Here is a 24,728-nt window from a genome sequence, read left to right as displayed (position 1 = left end):
CGGACGTGCTTGGTCACCGTGGGGCTCCCCTCTTACCTGCTGCTGGTTCCAAGGTGGAGTATATCGGTGACTCCAGGATAGGAGGAGTAGCAGATGGGGGCGAGGCCGAGTGGACAGAGAGACGGGAGGAAGCAGTTGTCCAGCAGGGAGTGGATAAAGCCACTGCCAACAGCAAGAAGCAGCAGCAGCAGGTGATTGGAGGGAGACCCATGGGGACCAAGCGTGTCCTGTCATTGGCAGCGGCCTGAAGAAAGCACCATCTTCCAGGGCTACAACATGAGCCACAATAGCAGCCATGTCATGCAGTGGGCGAAGAAGGGCTCGCTGGTGCACCTTGGAAGTTGGGAATGGCTTCAGAGTCTGGGCCTTTAAACAGCCACAATATACGGTGCAAGCAAAAACACTACACGGTAACGATAAAATGTTTACATATTCCGATTGATATATTTCCCCTCGAGGCCGGGAAACACCTTATCTGAACATTTTATGCTTTATTTCTTGACTTATTCTCGACATTACTGATTAAAAGTCTAAAAAAGTCAAATTAAAACCACTGGCTTCAAATGATGACATCACAATGGCTCAGCGAGCAGAGATCAGCTTCAATGAAGATTTCATCCTATATTTGACACATTGTTTGAGATTAAAACTTAAAAAATGCCAACTTTCACAAGATTTTTACATATTCTGATTCACATTTTCCCCCTCTTGGCAGAGATCACTTTCACTGAACATTTTATGCTTTATTTCTTGACTTATTGCTGATTAAACTTGTTTTTAAAAAATCAAAATACCTAGAATTTCAAACCGACCAGCTTCAAATGATGATGTCACAATGGTATCTTCAACTGATGACATCACAATAGATAGACTAGCAGGGGGAGTGAGAATTTGCTATTGCAACACGCAGGGCAAGTGCAATTGGAATTCACTGCTGAGGGAGGCAAGGAGAGCGCATCAGAAATACTTCACATGCTCTTCACCACTTAAAAAAAACTTTCAATTCTGAGTCCCCCAACGCTTCCATCTTTATCATGTATGTCCAGTCACTTTTCGTCTCCATTCCTGTTTAGCAAGGTCTTGGGGCCCACTGTTTAAGGAAGAACCACAAGCCCAATTAGTTTCGCTCCTCTGCCTGGCGGAACTTCTGTAAGATTCGTGGGGCCCATCCAAGTGCTCATGGTTACACCTTTGACTGGAAGAAAGTGAGGGGAGTCAAAAGTTGTTTTATTACAAAAAAACGTTTGTTCCAAACCTACCCAGGCTCCATTCTTTCTCCAACTCTTTCTCTGCTATGTTGATGATGGTATCAGGGCTGCCTACTGCACCTGGGCCCAACTCAGTGATTTCATCAACTTTACTACTAACTGTCTCCCTGCCCTCAAAATCACTTTACCGATCTCTGACACCTTTCTCCCCTTTCTTGATCTGTGTCCATCACAGGGAATTGACTGTACTGACATCTACTACAAATCCACTGACTTCAACAGCTACCATGACTCCACCCCTTCGCACCCTGCTTCCTCCAACACGTGTTACATTTTACTCAAGGGGGCGGAACGGTGGCGCAGCGGTAGAGTTGCTGCCTTACAGCGCCAGAGCCCTGGGTTCGATCCTGGAGGATCATGGTGTCTCAATGGACTATATACGTTCTCCACCTGACCTGCATGGGTTTTCTCTGTGAGCTCCGGTTTCCTCCCACAGTCCAACGATGCATAGGTTTTGGGTAAATTGGCTTTGTATAATTGTAAATTGTTCCTAGTATGTAGGATAGTGTTTGTGTGCAGGGATCGCTGGTCAATGTGGACTCGGTATTACTGCACTGTATCTCTAAACTGAACTAAACTCTAGCATCTGCAGTTTTTTGTGTCTCTGAGCATGGAGAGCCAAATGTAAAGTGAAGGTTTAAAAACAAAAAACTCAATAGATGGAAGGTGATTCGGTCTTCTATTATGAAGAAAAATATCTACATTATAGTTGCACTTGAATTTACAATAAACAAAATTTTGATTGGTAAATTAAAAATTAGCTTCCTTTTGGAGACTCGGAATATGAATGCACTTTAGATCTATTTGACAGATTATATCTTGTGTTATCAATTTCAGATATTCTTATGCTATTGTGGGAATAAATCTCACTGAAATGGCTTACAGTATGCTGAAGACTGGGATATTAAAAACCCATCTTTACAACGTCGTTTCTGGGGCTCCTCAGATGCACCATTTCCATGAGTTTTATTGTAAGTAATTTAAAGTTTCCTTCCACAATTTACTGCCTGTTTCTCATTCATGCAGACTCTATATTGTTTGTTGTAATGTTAAATTACACTTTCAGTGAATTCCATATCCAGATGGGTGTAAATTGTTTGAAATTAAAATTGTCCTGTGATTTGTTACATAAATATATAAACAGTTAATTTTCAGTGAAAAAATAATCTTACCTTGACGCATATTCCTGCCTTAGATTGTCACTGCTTTCCAACTGGATAATCTGTTTCTCACCTCACCATGCAGAAAGGAGTGTCTTTGTAACATGTGCATTCTAATAACGTGTCATCTGGTCATTTCCAATAAAAACAATAATGGTCAGAACAACATGAAACCATTTAATGACCACAGACAAGTTTTTAAACATTAACCTGATCAATTTTGGGCTACAAAATATCAAACTTTCTCCGTCCCCTAAACCTCTTTTCGTTTGTGAATTGCAGCATTTTCTGGGGTTACACATCCATCATCTAATTGTGCGTGTCTTTCTGTGACTGCTGGAACTAACTTGGTGTTAGAATCGCCCAGTCAAAGTGCAGACATAAATCCAATTGAGAATCTCTGGCAAGACTTGAAAATTGCTGTTCACAGACGCTCTCCATCCAATCTGACTGAGCTTGAGCTATTTTGCAAAGAAGAATGGGTAAAAATTTAAGTCTCTAGATGTGCAAAGCTGGTAGAGACATACCCCAAAAGACTTGCAGCTGTAATTGCAGCAAAAGGTGGTTCTACAAAGTATTGACTCGGGGGGGCTGAATACTTTTGCACGCCACACTTTTCAGTTTTTTATTTGTAAAAAAATTTGAAAACCATGTATCATTTTCCTTCCACTTCACAATTATGCGCCACTTTGTGTTGGTCTATCACATAAAATCCCAATAAAATACATTTACGTTTGTGGTTGTAACGTGACAAAATGTGGAAAAGTTCAAGGGGTATGAATACTTTTGCAAGCCACTGTAGAACTAAAGATGTGCAAAAAGCAACAATCAAGGAAAGGTGGAGCCCACAATGGTCCATTGTTCGCTTCGGGTTAGGTGATAATGAGTTGTACAGACAGTGAAGCTAAACAGGACAACAGTGAAACGTGTATGATGACAAGGGTGGGGGAGGGACAAGGAGAGAGAGGAATGCAAGTGTTACTTGAAGTTAGAGAAATCATTATACTGCTGGGTTGTACCTGCCCAGGTGAAATATGAGGTGCTGTTTGTCCAATTTTCGTTTGGCCTCGTTCTGACAATGGAGGAGGCCCAGGACAGAAAATTCAATATGGGAAGGAGAGTTAGTGTTAGGCAACTGAGAGATCACGTATGCCAAGGCGGACTGAGCGAAGGTGTCAGCGAAACGATGGCCCAGTCTGCGCTTGGTCTCACCAATTATATAGGAGTCCATAACTGGAACAGTGCATGCAGTAGATGAGGTTGGAGAAGGTGCAACCTGAAAGGACTATTGGGATCCCTGGACAGAGTTGAGGGAGAAGATATAGGGATAGGTGCTGCATCTCCTGCGGTTGCTGGGGAAGGTACCTGTGGAGGGGGTGGTTTGGGTGGAGCGGGATGAGTTAACCAGGGAGTTGCAGAGGGAAAGGTCTCTGCGGAAAGCAGCAAGGGGTGGAGATGGGAAGATGTGACTGGTGGTGGGATTACGTTGGAGGTGGCAAACATGTCGGAGATGTTTGAGATGGCTGATGTGGTGAAAGGGAGGACTAGGGTAAGGTCTAGACTAAGGAGGACTGTTCCTCCTGCGGGATGCCAAAGAGATGCATGTGAGGGCCTCATCGATGATGGAAGAGGAGAACCCCTATTCCTTAAAGAATGAGGACATCTTTGATGTCTTGGTATAGAGCACCTCATCGGGCGCAGATGTGGCATAGATGGAGGAATTGGAAATACAGGATAGTGTTTGTAGGAGGCATGGTGGGATGGAGTGGTCAAGATAGTTGCTAGAGTTGGTAGGTTTATAATAGACGTCAGTCGATAGTCTATCTCCTGTGATGAGGACGTTAAGATCAAGAGAGACAAGGGAGATGTTGGAGATGGTCCAAGTGACTTTTAGTGCAGGATGGAAATCGGTAGTGAAGCTAATGAAGTCCATGAGTTCTACACGTGTGCAGAAGGTAGCCCCGATATAGCGGAGATTGAGTTTGGGGATAGGGCTATTGTATGCGTGGAACAGAGATTGTTCGATGTACCCTACAAAGAGGCAGGCCGAGCCATGGCCCATGCGATTGCCCATGGCAATGCCTTTGATTTGGAGGAAGTGGGAGCAGTCGAAGGAGAAGAATGAGGACCAGCTACGCTTGACGGGGGAGAATGTTTGTAGAGGGATATTGGCTGGTTCTGAGGTAAAGGAAGAAATTGAGGGCATAAAGCCCTTCCTGGTGGGGGATGGAGCTGTAGCGTGTAGTGTGACTGAACGCCCATAGTAAAGATGAGGGAACGGGGGCCTGGAGAAAGTAGTCATTAAAGAGACGAGGGCATAACAGGTAGCTTGAACATGGGTCTGGAGGAATTGGACCGGAGGGAATGTGAAAATGATTTCAGTGGGGCAGGAGCAGGCAGAAACAATGGGTTTGCAAGGCAGTAGTGTTTGGATTTTGGGGAAAAGGTAAAACTAGGCTGTGTGGTTCTGGGGAACGATAAGGTTGGAGGTTGTGGAGGGCAGAGAGTAAGCGGAAATGATAAAATGAGAGAGAGTCTGCTAAATGATGGCCTGGTGCTCATCTGTGGGGTCCAAGAGCTGGCACTTGACATCAGCGTGGTAGAGGTCGGCTCGTCTGACTTTTAATTTGAATGGTACAGGTGCACAACCTTTTATCCGAAAGCCTTGGGACCAGACACTTTTCGTAATTCAGAATTTTTCGGCTTTCGGAATGGAAGATTTTTAGCGTAGTGGTAGAGTGCTCGGCTCATATCCGCAAGGTCGCGAGTTTGCGCCACGATCCCAGCAGTTACTCAATCGCGAGTTTGAATCTTCAATGTAGTTTTTTCTTGCAGAATAGGAGAGAATAGGGAGGGTTAGGCTGGGATCATTCTCTGCGAGATGATCTTAGTGCGGGAGACAAGTGTAGGAGAGGTGTACCGACTGTGTGGGCAGAACTTTGGAAGTGATTGCCCACCATTCTCAAAAGCCGCTGTGTCTCCCTGTCCCTCCAACTCCAGAGGAATCCGCTGCCCGATGGGCCGCTACGGCGACAAGTGGCAGTTCGCCCACAGCCCGAGCTGCGCCCCCTCATCCACAACCCGGGTTCCTCTGGAGTTGGAGCGGGGCTGGGCTAGAGTTGCTGCTGGCTGTGAGTCTCCGGGATCTCCATGCTTGCAGTCGGTGTCCCGTTGGTCCTGACGTCTCCGGTCACCCCTCTGGACTGGAGCTGAGACTGGGAACTTTACCGCCCTTGCCCCCTCCCTCTGCAACTGCAAACAACTCCACAGTTCCCAGTCTCAGCTCCTGTACAGGGGGTGGCCGGAGTCGTCACAGCCCGAGCTGCGCCCCCTCATCCGCAACCTCAAGACCAAGACGCACCTTGCACACCATCAGCTTCGGTCCCTACGGGGAGCGTGTTCCTCTGGAGTTGGAACGGGGCTGGGCTGCTGCTGGCTGTGGGTCTCTGGGATCTCCGTGCTTGCAGTGGGCCTGGGGGTCGGTGTCCCGTTGGTCCTGACGTCTCTGGTGATTGGCACTAGCTCCGACGTGAAGACAGTGCAAAACCCCCGCGCCGGTGCAATGAGCGGGGAGCTGGAGAGGGGAGGGAAGGGGTCACACACATGGCCTGGAAGCAGAGGGGTGTAGGTGGGGTGAAACTTAAGGGAGTGACAATTTGCTGCTGCCTGCCCGCTGAGTTAAAAATTTCTCATGCAAGACTCACGATACACTGTGTATCGTGAGTCTACCGTGGGAACGTTTTAACTCAGCGGGCAGACAGCAGCAGATTGTCAATTATTAACCCTCCCGCGCAATATACTCTCACCTTCTCTTTTATGAATGGGGATTTAGTTCCCCTTTCTTCGAGGACCGACTGGAGGTTCCGCTGTCACCTCTGCGGGCCGCCCTCGGTGAACGTTTTCAAGGACCTTTCTTCAAGGACTGAAAAAATGTCGCTATTCGGAGGTTTTCGTTATTTGGAACTTCGGATAAAAGGTTGTGCACCTGTATTGGGCTACTTTCACTGTCACTGCTTTATCATTTAATTTTTCCAGCATTCTATCCAGGTTTTTTTCCCTTTTCAAATGCTTTTCTCACCAACTTTTCAGATTTTAAATGGTGATTGTTGAAAATGTTGCCCATGTTGCTGAGTATTTCACTCAATATTCAATATTCTCCATGTTTAGCTTTTCCAAAAATATTTTAAAATGTGTGGGAAATTCAAATGTCTATTACTCGTGTATAATCCAGGCAGAATTTATTGGGTCTTTTTGCCATTTGCTCTGCATGCTGAGTTGAGTCTTCATGTCGGATCCCTCTAAATTATTTCTGACCCTTCTATGATTTCTCAATCATGCCTCAAAGGTAATGGCCCCATCATTGACAGAAATGCCTTCAACTGCTTCTTCTTCTTGTGTATGGCGTGCACAGCCTAAAGTTGTAAGACAACTTGTTCTATTTGATCTTCTGTTTGTGCACACCAGGTTGATTGCATTCGTCGAAACAGGGTGGACCACATGAAGGTTGCAATCTCCCAACCCCCTTCAACTGCTAAGACTGCTAAACTGCAAATTCCCACCCAATCACACTACCATCCAACCCTGTTTTAAGATTCAGTATAAAACTTGCCAATGTTTTCCTATCCTAATTTTCTTTATAACATTTCTGTGATGTTCCTAGAATGTGATTTGTTAATTATGCTGTTTGCTGTCTTGTGAATTGTTTTAACCTGGCTGTCTCTAGATATTAACTTTCTTCAGCCTGTGACAATTTTTGTGTAAACTTAAGTTTAATTCTTTACTTAAAAAAAAAAAATCTTTCTTTGCCTTAATTGCTTTTTCTACTCTTTGAGCTCAAATACACAATGCACAATGGTATTTCAACTATTGCTGATTTGTACAATGGAAAACTTGCTATAGATATTCAGTTAGGCATGTTTATGAGCACATTTATTTTGGTAACTAGTTGGTGAAGGGGTAGAATGGAAGTGAAATAGTGTGTCCATAACAGTTTCTGTATTGTTTTAGGTTATCTGATGTATGAGTTTAATCGGTTCTGGTTCAAGGAGAAACCAGCCAGCATTATGGAATTCAACTATTACAGAGAACAATTTCACAAAAGGGTAAAAGAGCTCTTGCTGGATCACAATTCAGTGCTAATCCTGAAAGCAGAAAAGCAGTGAATTGCATAAAACCCATGAAGTACCACTTGGGATTAATTGAACAAAGTGAGTTTATGCAGTGGATCTCAATGGATTTGTTGCTCTTAAATGGAAACCTATGAACAACATGTGACTGAATTTAGAATGAGTCCCTTTTCAATATAGATATTTCAATTATTTCAAGGTGCCTTGTGTTTGATAGCACAGATATGGAGAATTTATTTATAGTGCGATTCAGAATTATTGTTGCAAACACTAAAATGCATTTGAGTGATTTTTCAGGTTTACCTTCAAAGCACAACCTGTTATATCCCGTTAAAAAAAAAAAAAAAAGCATTACAGTTTATTTTTTTCTGATAGTGCAGAGAGCTTCGTAAATCCAATTGAAAATAATTTCAACAATTCTTGAGTTTATATTTTATTACATTAAAATAACTAAAGGACATCTTTGGAGTAAGACTATGAGAGCCAAAGCTTGACATTTGTAAGAATATAATCCTCAATTGAAATTACTGTTTAGATTTTATTCCATGTGTCTTTTCGTGATAAAGATGCATTACAGAATTGGAGGGGAAATGGGTAGCATGCTAAATCTATCAGGGCATTTCCATGTACCTTAAGAATGGGTTTCTTGTATATAATTAAACCTAAATTTTCCAGCAATAATTAGTTTTAATCTGACATGTTTATTTTCCAAACCTCTCTGTATTACATAATAATTATTAATTTCAGATGAATTTATAAACCAATCTTTTAATTGGTTGTCAATTACAAAGAGCTGTGGCCAAGTTCAAATTGGTGACAATCTTGCTTGTACAATTAAGTGGAGGTCTTCATGAAGTATGAACATTTCATCTTTTAGTGCTTTTGTTACGTGATATGAAGTGTGAACTAGCTGCTGATTATGCCACATTGTATTCACCATGACTTTCCATGAAGGCAAATTAAATACACAGACAGTTAAAAAGTAATTTCAATGATTGTTGGTAGAAATTTTGAAGAGATGCAAGGAAGATGTACATATTTTTTTTTGTTTTGAGCCTCATCTCACTCAGGATGGCAGCCGCAGCGGGTTACGGTTGTTCCATGCACCTTTCCTGCTTTCTATCGAGGATTGCTTGTTGGTGTATGACCACCGGTCCTATGTTTTATTACTGGTGTGATTAATCTAGATAATACATTTGTACTTGAACATTAATTAGTTTATTGAACAAAATACTTCCCACCAAAAAAAGATGATCTGACGTTTAAAGTTTATAGATTTGTACCAGATGGCTTTCCTTATAGGTGGGAGGTTGGAACTTATTTTATGAATGTTTGCTCAATTAAAAATATACCTGCAATACCCAAGTGTATATGTATTTATTTGCATGTTTTCTTTTACTTTGAATTTTAAGCCTTTACTTTTGATTTTGAGTTAATCATTGCAAAGGGAGTTGCCACTTAAAGGGCACTAAATACCTTGGACTGAGATGTTTTGGTCCAGTTACGCTAATAGAAGTAGCAACATTTCTGGGATCTGTCTTGGAGGACTTGGGCTTCCATTCTACAATTTTTGCAATTAATTTTCAGATTGCCAAGTCTACAGCGAAGAGACATTTTTGCAAACTTAAGTCTACCCTTGTTGCTTTAAGAATCGCATCTTTTTAATTTTGTGAGTTTACACCAAATCTACACTCACTAATGTAAAACTGAGGCACTAGAAACGGTGTATCCAATTCCTGAGTGAAGTTGAAGGTTGAGGACACTTCTAACACGTTCCTGACTTCTGTCCTACAACGTGCCTTGCTGTTAAGTAGTACCGATTGTCACAAGTTTGGACAAAGAGCAAGATATAAGGAGCATCTTCACAGGGCTCATCCACAATTCCAGAGCATTATCACTTTGTCCATTGAAAGTCAAACCACAAAGAGATTGAAATGCATAATGTGCAGAAATGAAAATGCAATATCTCAAAAGGTTATTAACCAGGAGGAGTTTATGGAGGATAAACAATGTGACCGGCAGTGTCTGTGGGGGGGGGGGGGGGGGGCAGGAAAGGAAGTGTGTTTTAAAATCAGTGATGAGTTTGGAAAAATACAACCATACCAACTGTTAAAATGTGGATTAGGAATATGATGGACATAGCACGCCTTGAAGAAATGAGACTCCGACTAATAGATAAATATGACCAATTCTTAAGGAGTTGGTCTCCTTTCATCGACTTTTTGGAATCATGGGATGCAGCGGTACCGTAAGGATTGCTGATTTCAGTTCATGACGCGGATAGATCTACATCTCCGAATACAGATTTGAAAAATTCTCTTTTAAGGGGCCTTCTCTTCTATTTCTACTTTCCACTTTCTCTCTTTCTTTTTTATTTTTTATATACACACTTCACGTTTTTCTACTCTCTACCATCTCTTTTTCCACTTTTTCCTCTTTCTATTGTTTTCTTTTTCTTGTCTTGCTAACTTCCTTCTCATAACATAAAACTAGAGGTTGTACATAGAATGGATTACGGTATTACATAGTTGGCACCTAAAATTAGGTTCCACTGTACTGTTTTGTGCTATATTAACTTCTAATAAAATAAACAAAACAAAAAAAAAAAAAAATCAGTGATGAGAATGGATCTGGTGCAAAGGGCTGTCCCACTTGAGCGACCTAATCCGTGAGTTAAGAATCGTGTCTTTGACCTTCGAGCTCGATGGCACTCGCCTGGATAGCCTCGAGCTGGATCGACTGTCTGCGTTATAAACCGCGAGCTGGATCGATCACGCGCGTGCGCGCACGCACACACGGCGGGGGCCAGGGAAAGTGGGGGAGCGCTGTCTGAATTTCACAGAGAAGGGGAGGAGAAGGAGTGGAGACGCTTTTCAGGAGTACAATAAAGTTTAGCGGGCATTCTTTCTACCGGTAGGTTTTTCTGGGTCCTGAAAACTCCAATCAAAATGCCCGGTCAACATGCTGAACATTTTTCTGCCACCTAGCTCAGGCCACGAATATTCAGGAACTTCCCTCAAGTATGAAGGAGAGTTTTAGCAACCTCATAGGACCACATGTCGACCATGCTGCGAGTTTGAAGGTCAAAGACAATCTTCTAAATTCGCAGATTAGGTCGCCCAAGTGGGACAGCCCCTTTAAAGCACATTTCACCTGTAATCAGTTAATATTGATGCCAAGTACATTTTAATGGATCAAAGATCTAAGTACACCATCATTAGGATCAAGTAAAATGTTATCAAGAATGACTCATCCATTGGTTGTACATAACTAGCTAGTGTACTTTATTCCAAGCTTCCTTCTATTTTGTTTTACACTAAAACATGGCGAGTGTCATCAACTTTCACTGTGGGCATACATCGGGCATTTATATATTATGTATTTATACAAAGTAATACAAAAAAAGATTCATTTCCCCCTCAATTAACATGAAAGATTATGTAGTTTATTATAAAATATGCTTTTAGAACAATTCAATATGAACACTGACTAATAAATAAATATTCAATCGTAGCTAGCCAAGATTCAATGCAAGCTAACAGCAATTGCCCAATGACAGGACTGAAATTAGCTTTTCAAATGATGTATTCATGCATCTAATGTATTATATGTGCTGTATATTATGCATCCATGATTTTGAAATAATGAAACTGGCAGTAAAGTGCATTTTACTCGATATAATTTAAAGAATAGGGGTGGCATGGTGATGCAGCGCCAGTGACCCAGGTTCGATCCTGACTATGGGTGCTTGTCTGACCAAAGTTTGTACCTTCTCCCCGTGACCTGCATGGGTTTTCTCCGAGATCTTTGGCTTCCTCCCACACTCCAAAGACGTATAGGTGTGTAGGTTAAATGGCTTGGTATAATTGGGGGTCGGTGTGGACTCGGTGGGCAGAAGGGCCTTTTTCTGCATTGTACCTCTAAAGTAAACTAAAACTAAACTGATACAAGGATGTTGCCAGGACTAGAGGGTCTGAGCTATAAGGAGAGGTTGAATAGGCTGGGACTCTATTCCTTGGAGCGCAGGAGGATGTGGTGATATAACCATATAACAATTACAGCACGGAAACAGGCCATCTCGACCCTTCTAGTCCGTGCAGTGATCTTATAGAGGTGTATAAAATCATGTGAGGAATAGATCCGGTAGATGCAGAGTCTCTTTCCCAGAGTAAGTGAAGAGAGGACTTAAGTTTTAAGGTGAAGGGGAAAAGATTTAATAGGGATCTGAGGGATATCTTTTTCACGCAAAAGGGTGGTGGGTGTATGGAATGAGCTGCCAGAGGAGATAGTTTAGGCAGGGACTATCCCAACGTTTAGGAAATAGACAGGTACATGGATGGACAGGTTTGGAGGGATATGGACCAAATGCAGGCAGGTGGGACTAGTGTAGATGGGAGATGTGGGTAAGTTAGGCTGGCGGGACTGTTTCCACGCTGTATGACTAATACAAAGCCCATTGGATTGTTTTGCTTGCCTGACATAACATTTAATATGAACATGAAATATTCAGTCATATTCCAGTTAAAAGTGTCTACCATGAATGCCTACAAGCTTTAATGTAACAGAATAAAATCAAAACACTGGGAACATTCAGTAGATCAAACAGCATTTGTGCAGAGAGATTTCTATGTGCAGACCCCTTATCCTGCTGTAGTTGTACTTCCAATGTTTGTTTTATGCTGCCCATGGAGGCACGTTTCATACAAAACATTTTTGTAAATAATAGAAACCTATACAGAAGAGGTCCATGTTATAACACCAGTTCTTCAAGTCCATGTAGGTCTGTGTGCTTGGTGAAGTGTCAAATGCTTCATTAAGATTATTAATTTGAAGAATCTTAACTTTGCCTGGCCAGCATCATTGCCCTCTTAATCTGCTCGTATGACACAAACATTACCACGTTCCAGGAACCAAGGCGTAGATAAGAGGGGACAAACCTATAAATCCAGAGAAATCGGTATATAGTGATGAATAAGCACGATTGTATAATAATTGGCAGCCGCAATCTCCCAAACTTCAAGCAAGATAAAGATAAAACAACATGATGGCATTGCTTTCATGAGGAGAGTACTTTTGCAACAATAATATATTATAATGTTGCCAGGAAAAGCAGTGCAAATAAAATCAACACATAGGTACAAAATAGTATAAAACCCACAGACATATACAAAGATATATACTGGAAGTTTTTAAGAAGGAACTGCAGATGTTGGAAAATCGAAGGTAGACAAAAGTGCTGGAGAAACTCAGCGGGTGCAGCAGCATCTATGGAGCGAAGGAAATAGGCAATGTTTCGGGCCGAAAGCCTTCCTCAGACTAATGGGGAATCCAGTGTAGTAAACACTGCCCAGTCGATCATCGGCTCTGATCTCCCTACCATCGAGGGGATCTATCGCAGTCGCTGCCTCAAAAAGGCTGGCAGCATCATCAAGGACCCACACCATCCTGGCCACACACTCATCTCCCCACTACTTTCAGGTAGAAGGTACAGGAGCCTGAAGACTGCAACGTCCTGGTTCAGAAACAGCTACTTCCCCACAGCCATCAGGCTATTGAACTCAACTTAAACAAAACTCTGAACATTAATAGCCCATTATCTGTTTATTTGCACTTTATCTGTTTTATTTATTCACGTGTGTATATATTTATACAATGGTAGATGGACACACTGATCTGTTCTGTAGTCATGCCTTCTATGTTCTGTTGTGCTGAAGCAAAGCAAGAATTTCATTGTTCTATCTGGGACACATGACAATAAACTCTATTGAATCTTGAAACTTGAAATTGCTCCACCTATTTACCTGCCACACATTGCTCTGCCTTTCCATTCTCCCAGCCTTCTGCAACCCCCCCCCCCCCCCCCCCCCCCCCCCCCAACCTAATCAGTCTGAAGAGGTGTACGACCCAAAATGTCACCTCTTCATATTCTCCAGAGATGCTGTCTAAATGAGTTGTGCCAGCACTGTCCTTTTTTTTAATCGCTAAAATGGTTTGCAAATATTAGGAGAATTTTTTATAGAGATGTTAATATTAAAAATTGAGTTTCAAATTATTTCTAGAGGTAGCCAAAGTAAAGGTTTGTTGAGGTTATGCCAATTGAAAATTTGAAAGCGTTAATACTTGAAAATTACTGTAAAGAGCCAAGTCTTTTGGCACAATAGGGCAGTCTATTATTTATGCTCGACTTGAGCCTCTTTGCAAGGAAACTATCAACACTTCTGTTTCTTCTTCATATTTATCTAATTTTGCTTTCAGCCATGCTGAAAGAACAAAAAAACAAAACAATTTAAAAGATTAAAAATTGACAGGTTGGTAGATTGTATATTGGTAGAAATGTTTGGAGAATATATTTTGCAAATTTGTTATCTGATTATAATATGCCCACTATCCTGGAGGATCTTCAGAGGTGAATGGGCTGAGGAACATGAAAATTGCAATGTTTCAAGTCTAGTGAATCCCTGGGACAGACATAAATGTTTTAAGGTGTTGAAGGTAAGAGATTTATGTTGATCATGTGAATGAACTACTAAACACGTGTTAGAACCTGAAGATTAGAAGCAAACAAGGTACAGGTTCTTTGAAATGGCATCAGAATTGAAAAAAACGACAGGCCTATTATTCATGGTCAATAAAAATTACAATACTTCATTGCAAGATCCAACTTGGAGAAGTCCCTTCAAAGCAAATCTAAAATAGTTAACAAGTGAGTTGATAATGCCAAATGAATGTCGCTTGCATCTGTGGAAAAAATAGTTGCCCAGCAAATGTAAATTGTTGAAAGTTTAGCCATCATTGACAAAGTTCCACAGAAACAACATCTAATTCAACAGGGCGGTGATTTAGGATGGAACATGGAAAAGGATAAAAAGTTATAAATCACAGAACATGAAGTACTCAAGAAAGAAGAAAATCTGTTTGATTGGAGGTAGAGTGGAGATCAACAGAGAGATGTACCTTAACCCAACACTCAACTTCTGTTTATTGGGTTGAATGCTTTTGAAGCCATCCAGCATGCAGTGATTGATGGCTGTTGTAAAGGAAATAATTGCCAATATGGCTCCCAGGTCCCTACACAACTATCATCCAGAAAGGAAAAGTGAGGGATAAAATCAGATGGTAAAGGACAAAAAATATAAAACCAAACTAAGCAGATGTACCTGACTGGTAATGAATCAGAAATCAATGTATTTACCCTTTGTAAAAGGCTGTTGATCCTTCTTCAAACAACATAGTCTGGGCACAACTTAGTGCACTCTTGTATTGTCCAGGTAAAGAGTTCATGTACCTTGTCTTTATTACATCAACAGGAGAAGCTACCACAGTTGTACAAAACCCCGCACCAAAGGCGGCGAGGAAGTGGCACGGAAAGTTATCTGCAAATTGAAAAATAAACACTTATCTATTCCAGAATCTGAATCTGTTTTAATAAAGGCATGAGATTAGTTCCATCTTGTGATTTCAATATAAAGAATTTTTAGGATTGTAATGTGTGTGGTATGCCAAGGTTTCTGGAAATTAGTACATCTGAGAACTCACATTATCCAATATTCTGGTGGAATGATCATAATTCTTAAGTTTTGATGCAAATGATTGGTGGAATGAAAATGTAAATAATCTGATATGTGGATACATGTATTTGCTGGCAATAAGCATAACCTAAATATTAATGCTATAAGATATTTAATAGCAGGGTGGAAGTTCACTCTTATACTGTATGGTCTCATCATTAATTAACGTTTGTTATTGAGACAAAACTGTACAAATAGTTTATCCTTCAAACAGCTGCAGCCTATAAGTTTTTTTAACACGTTCTCTGTAATAATCAAGTAATATAGAGAGCATTGAACTTCTTCTTGCGTATGGCGTGCACAGCCTAAAGTTGTAGGACAACTTGTTCTATTTGATCTTGTTTGATTGTGCACGCTGGGTTGATTGCATTTGTCGAAACAGGGCGGACCAGGTGAAGGTTGCAATCTCCCACCCCAGCATTAAACTTGAAAATGGGTGATCATACCTGATGATACTTTTGGTAACATTCTCATCCATTATCACACTAACCCGATGTTTATTCCTTGCCTGTTTACCGGGCTGCTATATACTCCACTAAAGCTTTTGTACCTTGCACCTTTTTCACTTCTCTTATCACTTTGATGGTCCTTATATACATTTCCCCCTTTTGTAATGCACATCCAAAATATACAAGAAACAAAGAACTACAGATGCTGGCTAATACACAAAAGGATACAAAGTGTTGGAATTACTCAATGAGTCAGGCAGCATCTCTGGAGAATATCATCGAGTCCTGAAACATCGCCTATCTATGTTTTCCAGCTGAGTTTCTTCAGCACTTTGTGTCCTTTTGTCCAAAATAAAACATACTCTTTAATTTAATAGTCAGTGGAAGAATAATCAATGACCTTAAATAGTATTGTTCTCCCTTGCATGGATTTCTTCATGTTTTATTTCTGGAACAATAGCAGATGGCTCAAGCTACTAACTACCAACGTTGCATCTATGTATTTTGCTAAAATTAGCCCACAGTACAAGATATAATCTACACATTCACCTTGACCAGTTTGTTTATAACACAGACAACTGCAATGTATTACAGTCTATGAACTACCTTGCACTCATTTAAACAAAGCAAATGTGAAAGGAGAAAAAGAACCAACATTAACTTTGCCAACAAGTCCCAGGTTGTCAACCTTACCTGTCAACAGTTTGTTCCTCAGAATTGTCTCCTTAATTATGTCATAGGTTATAAGCTCGGAACAGTTGACAATAGCATTCCGAGCAATGTTAGGGAAAGTTCCTAAGGAAAGATAAACAAGGTTTGATTAATGCAACTGAAATACCCTGAGATACACACACAGTATGCCAACTCAGTGTTGTCATGTGCACCTTTCCAAAGGCCTTGAACTCCCTCCTCTTTGGCTATTGATTTATAGGCCTGGAGCGTTCCATTGTATCGTTTCCGAGCACCCAGGATGTTCTTCTGTGCCTGAAAACGAACTTTAACGACATCCATTGGTTGAGCGAGTGCAACAGCAAGTCCCCCCGTGGTGCAGGCTGCAAGTGCTGCGGTGCCTATACTGGCATCTGCAGGGGAAGATGGGATTCATCAGTATTCCACACCACACCACGACTGAACGACGTATTTACAAACTGTTTAAACATCTTTGTGTTATTTTACAGCAGTTATAATTACCATTGACAATATTCCACATTTTATTGTAATCCTCCTTAAAATTGGCCAACATGCGTTTAAAACTAACTGAAACCGAGCGCTGCATATTCATATTCATGCATTTAAGTATTAGTACAGATTCAGATTCAGATTCAATTTTAATTGTCATTGTCAGTGTACAGTACAGAGACAACGCAATGCAATCCTCTAGATACGTGACGGTGTACATTCATACAACTTATCGATACTTTTACTGAGATATGTGTATTGTTTTAACGGCTTCGCTGGAAGATATTTGTATCTATTTACCCGGAATATCTATACATTGATCCCATTCACTTTCTTCCATCTGATAACTATGTGTACTTACTGTGTTCATTACCTGGATCAACATCGCCATTCTATCAATTTGCAGAGCTACAAGACGGGAGCGGGGGAATAGAAGGGACCGGATAACTCTAGACTAGAGAGAGCTGGTATCGACTGTACCATTATAATTGTTTCATCACCATAGTCTTGCAGCCCAAACCGTCCATGCCGACCAAGATGTCCCATCTAAGGTAGTCCCATTTAGTAGATGGAGCTGTACATACTGTGATTCTAAATCTGTGAACTTATTTTTACCTGAGATATTTGCACACTCGCTGTTAATTTTCTACTAGAAATATTTGTACATTCACACCATGGTGTTTATGTATCTCTAACCGCTCATGTGTTTATGCTGTCATGATGTTATATGATGATATTTGTACTTAATCCTTGTGTCAGCCACAACAGGAAGGATGATCTGCCTCCAACTATTCGCTCCTCTCTCTCGTCTACCAATGATTTCCGTTCACTCACTCGGTTTTAAATATATTCGTCCCTCCAAGATAATTCTCCGCGCATTAAGTTAAAACTCTGCAAAGTCAATGTTCATTCTCAGTGCTTCTCCGCCCTGTGATGTGTGTGCGTTCATTCGTTGCGTTAATTCATTCATTTGTATCACAGAAATATCCCAATCCTAGCCAATATAATGATGACAGTATGTGATATGTGTGTGTTTAATATTTCCGCATCCCCGGCAGTTGTTACTTACGGTCATTGCCTCTGCTGTAAAACTGTTTGACAGAATCATACAGTCCGATTCTAATTGAAGCGAAGCTCATTTGTCTCTGCAGCCCAGCCACCAGACCACTGTATAAACTCATGGGTCCTTCTGTTCTCACCATGGTGACCACGGTCCCCAAAACCCCACGGTATTTGATACTTGTGGATCCGTGGCAACTTGCAACTTCGCCTTGAATCTAAAGCAGACGCGCGAGTTACAACAACAAAGAATGTTTCCTGATTTCACTTTCACCACTTAAACCAATGATCTAATTTCGTCACCGAGACATTCGAGTTTCAAAATACATTTCGGAGAGAACACAAAACTAAATAATGTTTTTGTTTGTTCGGCTCGTTACCTGTAATCTAACTTTAGCCGTGTCTAAGGGGAAGGTGATGAGATCGGCGATGCAAGCTGCCGTGCCAGCACCCAGGAAGCGCACACCCGGCGTTGGAGGAACTAGCGATGGTTTCAACCCAACCATCCTGACCAAAGATTGCAAAACCTCGCCAGGATCTAGAGGGAAGGAATGAAGAAGACGTCGTTGGCTACTCAGGTTACCAAGGTGGCTGATGCATTGTCTTTGAAGGTTCTTTTTTGCATTCATTGGAACAGAAAAATAAATCTGTGCTATTTCACACATTGTACATTTCTTTTCCCATATGTAAATAGTCTACATCTCTCATAAGTCCATGGACATTTCCAGCACCATGTTTTCTGTATTCATAGTCGTTTCACCAGTCCTATAACCCCACCAGTCCCTCCTCGATTAATTTCCTGAAGACTAGAGCACATGATGACACTGCCGCCGGTATCCACTCCCACCCCTTTCACAAGGTAATCACCAAAGATCTCTAAGATCTCTAAGATCTTTGGTAATCACGGGCAGCATTTTACACGTTGTTGAACCATTCTCACATCTCCTAATGGAAGCACCAAATCGCTACAATTTGTCACGCAACATGTTTTGTATTTGTTGAGTCACGCAGGCCTTTCATCCCAACTTGTCCATGCTGACCAGATGCCTTATCTGAGCTAGTTCCATTTGGCCACACTTGGCTCAATAGACAATAGGTGCAGGAGTAGAGGCCATTTGGCCCTTCGAGCCAGCACCGCCATTCAATGTGATCATGGCTGATCATCCCCAATCAGTACCCCGTTCCTGCCTTTTCCCCATATCCCTTGACTCCACTATTTTTAAGAGCCCTAGCCAGCTCTCTCTTGAAAGCTGATATCCCTCTAAACCCTTCCTATCCATGCATCTGTCCAAGTGTCTGTTAAATATTGTTATTTCACCTGTATCTCCTGTGGAAGATCATTCCATATACCGACCATCAAAATTAAATTTTATTCATAAATAATATTTACAAAAATGACATAACTGCATGGCTCTCTTTACATTCACAATGTCCTGTCTATTCATTCAGTGTTGTCAACAATCTACATTTGTCGTGCCATCGTACCAAGTGAATACATTCTATGTACAAAGGACATTGCCACTCACTTGGCCCCTTTGAATGATACATCTTTCAGGTATTTGTGTTATGCAGGGTACTCTGTGGCAGAACTGGAGATGGGAGTCTTTCCTCACAAACCCTTTGTGTTGGCTGCACCGACCTTAGCAACATCCTACTGCTACCTCAAATGAGCCAGGTGGCAGCACCCACTTACAGACATCTGGTGACACTGGAACGCCAGCAAGGTTCGGGTAGACCAAAGTGCATCTTTCACCATGCTGATGATCTTAATGTTCGTCAAGCTACACAGAGGTGCTTGGGGAGAGGGAAAAGCTCCTTACCACAGACTTGGAGGGGAAATGACAAATCCATTCATCCCACAAATTCAAAATTAAGATAAAAATCTGCCTTTTGGTCATAGAGACATAATGCAAAATATAAATGTTCAAAACACATTTTATCAAAAGCAAGAAAAACTGTAGTTTTGTAATAAAATATCTAAATATCTAAAACATATTATAAATTTGTCCTGGTGGATTCACCATGAACTGCATTGCCACTATAGTAGGGATAGACACACAATGCTGGAGTAACTCAGCAGGACAGGCAGCATCTCTGGAGAAAAGGAAAGGGTGACGTTTCGGATCGAGAATGACAAAGGGTCTTGACCCGAAACCTCACCCATTCCTTCTCTCCAGAGATGCTGCCTGCCTCACTTACTTACTCCAGCATTTTGTGCCTACCTTTGGTGTAAACCAACATCTGTCGTTCCTTCCTACACTGTAGCAGAGGTGTTGTGAACACATTTAGCATGCTGGGGATATTTGCCAAGAGATTAGGCTGCAATGTTTGGGATTTACATAAACATGTGTCTGGTCTCCTAGACTGATTTTATGGATGATTGTCATTGTTTTTGTCTTTTTATTAACACTCTGTTAGGACGGGGCAGGGGCTGAAATGTCATTATCTTGGTCATAAAATTGGATTTACAGATAGTACACTGGGAAAAAACCACTTCATTACAGGGCTGGAAACACATAGAAAAAATGAGCTGCTTTAAAAACCTGCCTTCTTAACATCTTTGTTAACCAACCACCAAGGAATGTACAGCAAACATCTGAATCCTTGGATTTAATAGCCTGTTTGCTTACATTTTGTCAAACAACATGGACACAAAACATAGAAACATAGAAACATAAAATTAGGTGCAGGAGTAGGCCATTCGGCCCTTCGAGCCAGCACCACCATTCAATATGATCATGGCTGATCATCCAACTCAGTATCCTGTACCTGCCTTCTCACCATACCCCCTGATCCCTTTAGCCACAAGGGCCACATCTAACTCCCTCTTAAATATAGCCAATGAACTGGCCTCAACTACCTTCTGTGGCGGAGAATTCCACAGATTCACCACTCTCTGTGTGAAAAATGTTTTTCTCATAACCTTTGGTCCAACATGTCCATGTTGACTCAGCTCCCCCATCTAAGCCAGTCCCATTGGCCGCACTTTTGACCCATGTCCCTCTGAAGCTTTCTTATCCATGTTCCTCACCAAATGTCTTTTCAATATCGCACCTGCCCCAACTACTTGGCATGGCAGCTCATTCCATACACTCACCACCTTCTGCGTGAAAAAGTTGCTCCTGAGGTTCCTATTAAATCTTTCGCCTCTCACCTTAAACATATGCCTTCTATTTCTTGCTGTTCCCCAACCCTTGGAAAAAGCCATAGTGCATTCACCCTGTCTGTGTGTCCCTCATGCTTTTATAAACCTCTATTAGGTCACTCCTCAGTCTCTTGTGCTCCAAAGAATAATGTCCTGGCATGTCCAACCTTTCCCTAGAACTCAGTCCCTTGAGTCCTGGCAACATTCTTGTAAACCCTCATTATTAAGATTCAAGTTTTAATCGTTTAAAAGTAGTTACAACATGTTCAGCAATTCAGCTGGTCAAATGTTTCAAACCTTGTTATTGGGCTACAGTTTTGATTATGGAACTGGCCCTGTCTTCAGAGCCCCTGGAGGCTGCCAGAATGCACAATGATTGGGTGCCTGAAGATTTCCACAGGTCTTTCCTGGTGTGTTTTGGGTTAGGGATCTGGGCTAGGGGGTAGGAGAGTGAATGGTCGGCAATTTGGGGGGTGACCCCAGAGTGGGTGAACTATGATCTCACTGTGGGAGAGAGCTGGTGGGTGTAGATCAGGGGAGGCTGGATTGGGGATGAGGAATGGTAGCAAGAGAATGGGGAACTGGAGATGGCAGGGGAAAGAGAGAAGAGAGAAGAGAGTCAGTATGGAGAAAAAGGAGACTGAAGAACACGGTGGATTAGGGTGAGTTGGCGCAAGAAAGTGTTTCTGTGTTTGATGGTTAGCATTTATGTTGGGTGTGTACGTGCATAAATGTTGGGGTTCACAGCAAAGCCCGGTCTCCATTAATCTTGGATCTCCTTGTCAATGGACCTGGATCTCACTCTGTCAAGTCCTTGGTGGACAAGTGCCACTCCACATTGAAAGGATAAATGGAAAGACAACTTCCATTCTTCAGAGCTGGAATGGAAGCAGGACATCCTCTACACCGAGGGATCGCCCGTGACGAAGGAAATGGGAAAGCTATGCGTGGAATGGAAGATTCATCCTCGGTCTAGTTCGACTGTGGAATTCTCTGCCTCAAAGGGCGGTGGAGGCAGGTTCTCTGGATGCTTTCAAGAGAGAGCTCGATAGGGCTCTTAAAAATAGCGGAGTCAGAGGATATGGGGAGAAGGCAGGAATGGGGTACTGATTGGGGATGATCAGCCATGATCACATTGAATGGCGGTGCTGGCTCGAAGGGCCGAATGGCCTCCTCCTGCACCTATTGTCTATTGTCTATTGTCTATTGTCTATTGATCCAATATTCCCTGTATTCTTTTGAGGTGGTGTTGGTTAAGCAGCGTAATCAAGGGACCCAACTCTGCACAAAGTATAAAGTTGACTACAATCCTTACAGAATTAGAAACATAGAAACATAGAAATTAGGTGCAGTAGTAGAGGCCATTCGGCCCTTCGAGCCTGCACCGCCATTCAATATGATCATGGCTGATCATCCAACTCAGTATCCCGTACCTGCCTTCTCTCCATACCCTCTGATCCCTTTAGCCACAAGGGCCACATCTAACTCCCTCTTAAATATAGCCAATGAACTGTGACATCAACTACCTTCTGTGGCAGAGAATTCCACAGATTCACCACTCTGTGTGAAAAATGACTTTCTCCTCTCGGTTTTAAAAGATTTCCCCCTTATCCTTAAACTGTGGCCCCTTGTCCTGGACTTCCTCAACATCGGGAACAATCTTCCTGCATCTAGCTTGTCCAACCCCCTTAAGAATTTTGTAATTTTCTATAAGATCCCCTCTCAATCTCCTAAATTCTAGAGAGTATAAACCAAGTCTATCCAGTCTTTCTTCATAAGACAGTCCTGACATCCCAGGAATCAGTCTGGTGAACCTTCTCTGCACTCCCTCTATGGCAATAATGTCCTTCCTCAGATTTGGAGACCAAAACTGCACGCAATACTCCAGGTGTGGTCTCACCAAGACCCTGTACAACTGCAGTAGAACCTCCCTGCTCCTATACTCAAATTCATCCTCACAGGATCCATGCACTGTTCACTGAGCCAATAACATACGAATGTTATTATAGTTTTTCCCATCAGATAAATGTCTATTTGGATGTTTCCCCATACTCAAGCTATCTTAAAACTGGTACATATAATCAAAATGATCAACAGTATAAAATATTAAAGAATGACATTGAATAAATGTAAACCACTCACTCCACAGAACAAGATGGTCAATATTTTAAACACACGACCTCTCTCATAAAAGTCTTTCAAAATTACCTTGAATGGATGGATACGTGAATGGACTGTTCAGCGGGAACAAATCTCGGATGAGTTCTCCCTGACGTTTGGCTGCTGTGTACAGGTACTGGTGCTGACCTGGTTTTTGTACAGTTGTTTAATCTTCAACAGTTCAGACACTGGGTCAAAGTACAGCCTGAAGTGGGTGTTCCTAAAGGGATCATAAATGATTGCTGCTGCCACTTCTGCTTGCCTCAGCCTAAGAATGTTGTCATTATTTCAACACAGAAATTAAGAGGAAGCTCGGTTCACGACTTATAACTTTAACCTTCATCATGCAGACAAATTCCCGAAATGTCCCAGGCTATTGTGGCTAGATAGAACAAAGTTCTTGAGAAAAAACAAAGGTGGGGCAGAGAGCAAGAGTTATTTTGAAACTCCCTCTCTTGAGATGTAGAGGTCAGCATTTTCTACAGCAAACGAAAACTGCAGCTCAACATTTCACAAGTAATGTTCATGTTCATTCCACAATGAGGTGATATGCTATCTTAAAGTAATTTTATGGTCCGCCTTTTAATATATTATATGGGCTGTGTGGAATTTGTCAAAGTCCATTGATTTCTCAAACTAAAATAATTCCTTTGATTGATTTAAGGCAGGGATTCCCAACCTTCTTCGTCCCATTTACCCCTGGCAACTTTAATAGACAATAGGTGCAGGAGCAGGCCATTCGGCCCTTGGAGCCAGCACCGCCATGCAATGTGATCATGGCTGATCATCCACAATCAGTACCCTGTTCTTGCCTTCTCCCCATATCCCCTGACTCCACTATCTTTAAGAGCCCTATCTAGCTCTCTCTTGAAAGTATCCAGAGAACCGGCCTCAGACTCACAACTCTCTGTGTGAAAAAGTGTTTCCTCATCTCCGTTCTAAATGGTTTACCCCTTATTCTTAAACTGTGGCCCCTGGTTCTGGACTCCCCCTTCATCAGGAACATGTTTCCTACCTCTAGTGTGTCCAAATCCTTAATAATCTTATGTATATATAATACATATATGTATGTAGCGCCGCAGAATTTGTGCACCTATTTCCTCCCCCCATCTCCCTTCTGTTTTTTGTTTTTTTCTGTTTCTTGTTTTTTGTGCTAAATTGAATGTATGCACTGAGTACGAGCAGCTTTCAGTTTCACTGTACATGTATAGTGACAATAAATGGCATATCATTCATATATTTCAATAAGATATCCTCTCATCCTTCTAAACTCGAGATTATACAATCCCAGCCTCTCCATTCTCTCAGCATATGACAGTCCCACCATCCCGGGAATTAACCTTGTGAACCTACACTGCACTCCCTCAATAGCAAGAATGTCCTTCCTCAAATTAGGGGACCAAAATTGCACACAATACTCCAGGTGTGGTCTCACTAGGGCCCTATACAACTGTAGAAGGATCTCTTTGCTCCTATACTCAACTCCTCTTGTTATGAAGGCCAACATGCCATTCGCTTTCTTCACTGCCTGCATGCTTACTTTCATTGACTGATGAACAAGGACCCCCAGATCCCATTGTACTTCCCCTTTTCCCAACTTGACACCATTTAGAT

At 41.8% G+C, this 24,728-nt stretch overlaps 2 protein-coding genes across 3 annotated transcripts in view; one reads left to right on the top strand and one right to left on the bottom strand.

Moving 5' to 3' along the window:
- The window catches only part of elmod2 (ELMO/CED-12 domain containing 2), a 29,037-nt gene extending 20,123 nt beyond the window's left edge, over positions 1-8,914 (top strand). For both annotated transcript variants that reach the window (XM_055647877.1, XM_055647868.1), the window contains exons 8-9: positions 2,106-2,239; positions 7,436-8,914. In XM_055647877.1, coding sequence (XP_055503852.1) covers positions 2,106-2,239; positions 7,436-7,590 — 289 coding nt within the window. In that variant the 3' untranslated portion in view covers positions 7,591-8,914. The remainder of the gene's footprint in view (positions 1-2,105; positions 2,240-7,435) is intronic.
- A 1,391-nt stretch (positions 8,915-10,305) lies between these two features.
- Positions 10,306-24,139, bottom strand: LOC129704612 (mitochondrial uncoupling protein 2-like). The gene is made up of 7 exons (XM_055647855.1): positions 23,163-24,139; positions 18,190-18,347; positions 17,820-18,027; positions 16,456-16,653; positions 16,265-16,366; positions 14,747-14,927; positions 10,306-12,491 (listed from the first exon to the last, which is right to left on the bottom strand). The coding sequence occupies exons 2-7, from the start codon at positions 18,313-18,315 to the stop codon at positions 12,392-12,394; spliced, it is 915 nt and encodes a 304-aa protein (XP_055503830.1). The 5' UTR covers positions 18,316-18,347; positions 23,163-24,139; the 3' UTR covers positions 10,306-12,391.
- Positions 24,140-24,728: the final 589 nt, after the last annotated feature.

The sequence above is a fragment of the Leucoraja erinacea genome, chromosome 1 (genome assembly GCF_028641065.1).
Source record: "Leucoraja erinacea ecotype New England chromosome 1, Leri_hhj_1, whole genome shotgun sequence".
Taxonomy (NCBI): domain Eukaryota; kingdom Metazoa; phylum Chordata; class Chondrichthyes; order Rajiformes; family Rajidae; genus Leucoraja; species Leucoraja erinaceus.
The sequence above is the reverse complement of the archived record's forward strand: the minus strand, read 5'-3'. Positions and strand labels throughout refer to the sequence as shown.